Below are 8,193 nucleotides of genomic sequence, written 5' to 3' on the forward strand. Positions count from 1 at the left end.
AGTATAAAGCAAGGAGAGTCAGGACCAAGGAATCAGTCAGGCTGTGTCTTGTGAGCACAACTACTTAGCAGCAGCTTCTACTCACTGTGAGTTTGCTTATCAACAAAAACAGGCTTTACCACCAGCATCAGGGATGTCAGAGAGCAGATTCACTTCCTGGAATACGATCAGCATTTCCTGGGTTCAAGTTGCTCACAGGCCAAAAATAGCTGCATTTCAAGTGAGCTTCTACTCTCTGCTATTGAAAACTGTCTGGTTTTCCATTTACTGCAAAGTAAGATCAGACACAAGCTTTCCACAGAAAAACAAAGTTTATTCTTGTTTAGTTACTGAGGAGACATTTGAGGAGAAGGACACAGGGGATGGCACTGCAAATACTGTCACCAAAACCAGCAGGAAGTGAGGTGAATTTATTCTCCCAAATGTCTGACTTCACATCCTTATAGGAAAAAAACCCCAAAATCTACCCCTCATAAAACCCAAAGAAACAACAATACCAATTAAAAAACCAAAAAGCTTCACTGTTGCTTTGAAAACTGCAGTTTGCAGTTCTACCAGAAGTTCCTCATGCACAGAAGAACCTGTGCAAGGTAAAAGGGTGAAAGCTGGTAGTGAGAGACTGTCAAGCTTGTAGTTCTTGGTCTTATGTCAGCCTCCCATATAAATGGGTTTTTCTACTTCTGATCAAGCTCCAAAATCCCACAAACTATTCTGAAGACTTCCAGCAACTGAGGTTAATTAACCACAACTGCTTACTATTTTTGAAGGCTGTTGCTTCTTGCTTTGGAAACAATGTCAGTTATAACCAGGAGCCAAAGAATTTTCAAAACCATACTATATGAGACTCTTCTGTGTTGCTTAGTATGAAATTGCATGGGATGAATGGAGACCATGACACAAAGTGGTATAGTTTCTGGGAGTAGTTTCAGCCAGTTTCACCAATAATTTTTTTACTATTATTTCTCACATTAATAACAATAAATAAGACTTTGCCTAAGCAGGCAAACAAGCTACAGGTTTACTTTTACCATGATAACCACAACAAAGGGTATCTTTGTGTGGAGACTTGTTAAAAAGTTATTAACAAACAGACAGCATTATCCTGATAAATTTATTGAAAGTGGAACAGAAAAGGACATTTGGGTCAGGAATACTGACCCCCCCCAAAACACAGCAACCAAACAAACAAATAAAAAACCCGTATAAAATACATCACTTTGGTTAAGATTATTTTGGGGATCAGTTAGTAACTTTTAAGATTAAATTAAAAAATGCATGTATATGTTACAAAAAGACATGACAAAGTTTTTTACATCTTGAATTTTTTTAAATAAATTACAAATATTTACAGAGAGAAGTAGACATAAAAGGTCTAGTCCTATCAAAAGTGACTTTTGAACATTTGCACAGTGTAAAGTATACAAGCTGCACACTCATGCAGTACAGCTGCAAATAGAAGAAGAAATTGTGGGAGTGGAAAGGGCAAAAGTCAAAACAAAGGGAAAGCTGAAGGTTACCAGTGTCTTCTGATCTTCAGTTACCAGTGTCAAACCTTCATGATTCTTTACACATGCCATGTTCAAAATGAACTAAACTGGCTTTCAACTTTCATAAACAGTCAGCATGTAAACATAATGAAAAGCACTCCATAGCTTGATGTTCTGAAAACAGTAATGCATGGTGGTTTTCTTTTTGATTCTTTTAAAAGTTCATTATATACACTACTTCAGTTTTCAAGTTTTTGTTCTAGTCTCAAGCAACTTAAAAACATACTATTATTTCCTAGGAATGAGTAGAAGTGAGATAACATTCTTCAAAAAATATTAAGAGCAAAGGCTTAAGAAGTCCTAAAAGTTTAAAAAATATAAAAAGTTTTAGGAAAAGCCCGAATCTGCTGATAATAACAGTTTAGTTACAGTGCAACAACAAGCTGAAGTGTAGTTTTATCACAGAATGAACCACTGTCAGGAGATGATCCATTTGCCAGGCATCTGGCAAATCTAAGACATAGCTTTGTCTAGAACCAAGACTAGAAAATGCAAACTTCCACTCATCTGGGCCTGCTGAAGGATGAAGTTTTTTTCTGACTGTAAAAAGGTACTGATAAAAAAGTGAAAGCGGATCAGTTTTTGATTTGTTGACATTCATGCAAATATATAAAACTTTGTAAATCTCTAAATGTTAACTACAAAGAGGCTTTAGTGTGTTAGTAAAAAAAAACCCCTATACAAAAAACCATATACAAAACAATTAAAAAGATTTTGTACATGATTTGGCCTATTTGTCTTCACATAGTAGCACTAGAAAATGAAGCTGTTTTTCCTGAGGAAAGAAAAATAGGCACTGGAAACAGTTCAGCCTGTCTTCAAAGGGCTTCTTGATGAAGCTCTGACAATTTCATTGCTTGTGGAAGGGAAAAGGTAGCACCTCCTTCATCACTGAATTCTCCTGTTTCTCTTCCATGTTTGTTTGGGCAAGAAAGCAATTATTTGCTTATGCTTTAAGATCTGAAACAAAAGAATAAGAAAAGCACACAGGTAAATTACTATGTCTTTTCTTCTAGAAATTGAACTAGGTGCATGAGAATACTGCAGGCTTTAGATACTAATGAGGGTTGTGAAGATGCACCAAGACACTGTCACATGATTTGTTAACAATCCAGTCAGAGCAGGTACATGACCAATGGTAGCTGATAGCCTCTAAACATTTTACCCAAATTTTCTGTTTATGATTAAGCACATTCCTCTGCAACTGGACCACATTTAGAACATTTATTACTTACTGCCAGCCACCTGCTAAGCAGCTGGTAACCTGTGAAGTTGTTCTGACTCCATGACTTTGGATCACATAATCAGGCAATTAAGACACCACTTCTATTCAAATGTTTTATGTCCATGATCTCAATATCAGCTGTGCATCGCACATGCTTGTGTTGCTGCTGCTATTTCTTCCACACAATAATGCCAGGTGCTTTTGGAGTTTCCTCTTTTGAGGATGGAAAATACAGCTCTTATTTGACAAGGAGACTGAAGGCCAAGGGAAATTACAGTGCAGGAAGTTCAAGACTACATGCCCAGCCTAACTCACAGCATGAAACATGCATCAGCCTCTAACCAGGCTGGCTTCCAACAAAGCACCCACAAGCCCACTTACATCAGTGTTTCCACCTTGTTGCACACATAGCAACTCTGTAAGGGGAGCCACCTGGATGTGCCAGGACACATCCTTTGGTCGTTGCTCCCATTTTGATAGCACTACCTGTCCCTTCCACTAATCTCTAGCTCAGCATCACTCCAGGATAAGATGTCAGGAGACAGTGTAGGAGAGCAGAGGATGGCGACATGGTACACAACTCTGTAGATGATGACAAAAAGAAAGCTGTCCCTAGTCTGGTTCTCACAAGGCCCCTGGATAGGCTTGAAGTATTTTTATGAGTCATGTGTTTAAAATCCAAGCAGATTTACTGCTTTACCTTAGTGATGATACTAAAGAACACGACCAAAAAGCCAGTTGTGTGCGTGTGTGTGCTATTTCCTTGTGTCTGTGCAGTGAGAGGGTCTGAATATGAAATAGGATTCTGTCACTTTATAGCTTCAAGGATAAGCATCAGGTCTCATAACCACCTCCTACCCCCAGAACACACAAAATGCTCTGTTCTCATCTCACATGGTTTGCAAACAGAACCGAAGCAAGCACAGCTGCATCTGGTGCCTCAGCATGACGTAAGAACAGAGCAGTTTCAGATGCTAAACCTTTAAGGGTGACTCAGGAGCACAGTTGTTTAGCCCAGCAAAGCAGCACGTCACATGGACCAGGAATGATACACTGAGTTGCTTCATTTGGCTTTCAGTATTACTCATTGTCAACTAACAGGATCTTAGTTATTACAACACCACACCTTCCTCTGCAGCTATGCAGACTGTTCCAAGTCCATTTCCTGGTTTCATGACAAGTTCATCAGCAGTTTTGTCTGCATCACAGTCAGGTTTTATATACTCAGTCCTAACTCCCTCCCAGCCTCCCATTCATCCATGTTTTCTCACATTCAGAGATTTTTTCACCCCTCTTTTCAACATTGTCTTCAGCAAATACCAGAATTTATAGATGCAATTGTTTGGCTGGCAATTCAATAGAAGTATCAAACTTGGCAGATAAAAAAACCCTGCAGCAGTAAGGTGCCACTTGCTTCCACACTGTTGTACATTTTGAGAATGTTTAAATGGATTACCTGCACCAGCAGACTCCAAAGTGGGTGTGCACAACGCAATCCATTGTGGTGCAGGAAAAAAAGTATTTTTGCACCAGTCATAAAATTTTAAAAATATAAGTCATAAAATTTTAAAAATAAATACTATTTATTTCATCATTATAATTTTTAAACCTTTATTTTGTGCATGTTTTATAATGTATGTCATACTTGAGTATGGTAATAATTGTATATAACTTATAAATACACATAAACTGGGTGTGCATGTTCAAAGCATTTTACTGATGTGGTAGACAATCACAAAAGGATTGGTGACCACTCACCTACAATACAAATATCAGAAATTAGTATAAGAGGCCCACAGTTACACCACTCAAGTAAGGACTGTATAACAGACAAAATGACATTTTTCTTTTTTTTTCCAAGAAAGGAAAATTATTCACAGTCAACCTCATTGTCAGTCAGCACACAAGACAGAGAGCTTCACCCCCACATACCTTTAGTGCAGTTGGAGGAGTTGTCTGGGTGCCCCCCATTTTCACCTTCTGCATCCTGGGTCACTTCTGCAAGGACAAAGGCAATACTCAGACAATCCTGGACCTCACAACGCTCTGCCTCTCTGCCCCAGATGGATCAAGAACAATTTGATTGAAATCTGGACCATTTGTTTGGCAACAATAGTAACCCTGACCAGCATGTCTCACTCCCATGGGATCACCATCCAACACCTCCCTTCTCTCCTCCATTCCTGACTCTACACTGGCTTCACAATCCCTCACCCACCCTGTGAAGGCCAAGCACAGGAAATGCTCAGTGCCTGTGGTGCCACCCATTAGGTGGCATGAGGCCAAAGTCACACAGAACAAAGACTGCTCCCCAGTCCAGGCACTACCTCCTTCATTCATATCACAGCCATCTGCATGGTTACTGTGTGCATACACAATATCAAAAGGCTCCTGGAGAGCATCCAAAGGAGGGCCATGAGAACAGTGAAGGGTCTGGAGGGGAAGCCTTATGAGGAGTGGCTGAGGTCACTTGGTCTGTTCAGCCTGGAGGAGACTGAAGAGAGACCTCACCACAGTCTATAACTTCCTCGTGTGGGGAAGAGAAGAGACAGGTACGATCTCCTCACTCTCATGACCAGTGACAGGACTCAAGGAAACAGCATGAAACTGAGTCAGGGGAACTTTAGGCCAGATATCAAGAAAGGTTTTTTCACCCAGAGGGTGGCTGGGCACTGGAATGGGCTCCCCAGGGCAGTGGTCACAGCACCCAGCCTGACAGAGTTCAAGAAGCATTTGAACAACACTCTCAGGCATATGGTGTGATTTTTGGGGTGTCATCTGAAGGGCAGGAGCTGGAGTCAGTCCTGATGTGTCCCTTCCAACTCACCAGATTCTATGATTCTATGAAGGGATCATGGCCAGTTTGCCCGCTGGGTCAGTAGCACTGACTGCTCCATAGAACAGGCACTTACCTTCCTGACTTACACCATTCTTAACTATCTGCTTGTCTTTCGGGGCCCCGTCATTCCCATTCAATGCTCTGTCTGAAAAGAGATCAGAGAGCAATAAGAGATCAGGGAACTGCAGTCCCTCAGGAGCACAGTCCATGGCTTCTGCCCTCCCCACCACAGGTCATACCTTCCCCTCTGCATGTCCAGTACTGCTGTGCTATCAGCAAAAGCCCTGCTTGAAATTGCTTTGTTCAGAGGACATCATAGCCTTGCCTGCTATTTCCCACCCCTAGAGCAGTGACTGCCTGCTCCCCTGGTGCTGCTGGCTGCACTGCACAGGGGTGCACTGACTCCCCTGCCTGATGTTCCCATTTTACTCTGCAACAAAATAAAGGATTTTATTTTCTGCATCTCATGTCCAAACGGACAACCTTTATCTATGGACCTGATTTCTCTTGCCTGAACTGTGTTTTCCCTCCTTTCTACTTTAACTCAGGTGTAAAATAAGCCTTCTTTTCCTATACCCATGTCTATGTATATGGAAACAGTTACACAAGTGATGCCACAATCCTGCAATGCACCACACCTTCACCATCAACTACACAATCCCTGTTTCTTTAGATGAAAGAAAGCTGTTCCATACCCACTACAATACATGCAGGAAGAATAAACAGCAAACCCCAGGGGCTTCTGATTTTTTTTTAGTTTCTTTTTCCTTATTGTCATCATTGGTGATTATTTTTCCTTTATAGGAAATACTTCTGCTTTCACCAATCCCTTATTATCAGCCACTTGTGGAAATGGTGGAGAAGTTAATGAGTGAATGAATCACTAGTGCAAAAGACTGGGGAAAAAACTGACAATTTTTCTCAAGTTGAGCAATAATGTTCAATTTCACTAGCCCTTTGGGTTAAAAGAACTTCTAGAAAAAATACAGGTCCCAGAACTTCCTTGAAATTTACACTGACTGGACTAAGAAAACAAAACTGGGGCTTTGCTTAACTGCCTGACAAATGCAGTCAAAAGACTTTCCTAAAGCATAAAGCAAGAGGAAGACACAGCAGGCTTTGTTCCTTAGAGAACCACATTTCTGGATGCAGTATCTCCCAAATATGAATTTTGCAAGCTGATAAGCATCCCATGTCTAGATTGGCGTGCTAAGGCTCTTATCTTTCCTCCATGCTTAGTTCTTCTCCCCACAGATGGCAAAAGCAGCATCATTCTCATCATGTCAAGAAGGAAGGTGAAGCCCCAAGAAGGTGTTTGCTCTGTGCTGTTTACCAAACCCAGCCTCCAGGTCTTTCTGATTTCTCCTCTACTGATCTACTCATCAACATTTACTGTTCCTAAGGCAACAGGTTCTTCTAGGCCAACAGGGGAATGGAAAACCCTATACTCAGGACATGTTACTATGGCTTGGACTACAAAAGGCCATGTGCAAAAGTACTTTCCCCCTTCATATTCTTCTGTTTTAGAGCTCCATCTCACTTGTTACCTGCTTCAGGCTCTTCATTATCATCATGAACAGTGTGTGAAAATGCAGCTGCAAGAAAACAGAAATCCTTTTCCAGAAACATGTATGGAGGTGGCACAATAGTCTGCAAAATATGCAACTCAGCCCTAAAGTGACAACTTCATTATAACACTTTTTAAAGATATTCCTGAGAACCATTATGTTATGCCACTTCAAGGACTCACAATTAATTTCAACTTCAGCTTCCCTCCAGCAACCACTTAAGGTCCCAGAATATGACCAACACTGTTTATATTTGTGCCTACAACTTCACAAAAGTGTTGCCCATGCAGATCTATTGGTAAAGCTGCACAGATCTGCCAAAAAGAGCCAGCGTTAGCTGAGAATCAGCATCTACTTTTTTTACTTCATCTGTGTTGCACTAACGTTGTAACTTTAAACCCTTGCTCTTTGCAGACCTTAAAGAATCTTTAATAGAAACATTATAAAGCAAATTTAAGTGCAGTACCAATATGAGTTTTTTGGGGGGGTTTATTGGGGTTTTTTTCCTACCCATCCTCCTCATTTTCTCACTTTCAGATTCATCCATAGTCTCAACCTCAGCAGGCTCTGAACCATGGCCTAGAACCACAGCTTTAACAAATGTAAGGTACCAGACTGAGCACCCACATGAAGGCACTGTGAGCTCAACACCAGAACAGTCCGAGAGGGCACTGAGCCTGTCACCTGATGGCAGGAGTTCTGGCCATTCCCCACTGAAACACTGTTTGGGCTGGGAATAGAACGTTTCTTAAGAATCTTCCCCTGGTTTCCCCCATCTGCTTGACTGTCTTGGGGGTTAATTTTGTTTGGTTCTGTCATGGTTTGACACTGGCACAATGCCAGTGCCCTATGAAAATATACTTCTCTGGTGTTCGCTGTGAGATGTGACTAGGAAATAAGCAAAGCAGGCTTCTACTTTAGAAAAAAAGTTTATTAACTAAACTACAAAAGGAAAAAAAACTACACACACACACACACACACACACACACATTTGGAAAATGAAAACTTTACAA

The 8,193-nt window shown here is 41.0% G+C and overlaps 1 protein-coding gene across 1 annotated transcript in view; it reads right to left on the reverse strand.

The window, feature by feature from the left end:
* Window positions 1-292: 292 nt before the first annotated feature.
* LOC102034620 (T-cell surface antigen CD2) overlaps window positions 293-8,193 on the reverse strand; it is a 17,414-nt gene continuing 9,513 nt past the window's right edge. The window contains exons 7-10 of the mRNA XM_031056705.1: window positions 7,159-7,206; window positions 5,685-5,756; window positions 4,705-4,770; window positions 293-2,507 (exon numbers count right to left, since the gene is read on the reverse strand). Coding sequence (XP_030912565.1) covers window positions 2,494-2,507; window positions 4,705-4,770; window positions 5,685-5,756; window positions 7,159-7,206 — 200 coding nt within the window. The 3' untranslated portion in view covers window positions 293-2,493. The remainder of the gene's footprint in view (window positions 2,508-4,704; window positions 4,771-5,684; window positions 5,757-7,158; window positions 7,207-8,193) is intronic.

The sequence above is a fragment of the Geospiza fortis genome, unplaced genomic scaffold, assembly GCF_000277835.1.
Source record: "Geospiza fortis unplaced genomic scaffold, GeoFor_1.0 scaffold1, whole genome shotgun sequence".
Classification (NCBI taxonomy): Eukaryota; Metazoa; Chordata; class Aves; order Passeriformes; family Thraupidae; genus Geospiza; species Geospiza fortis.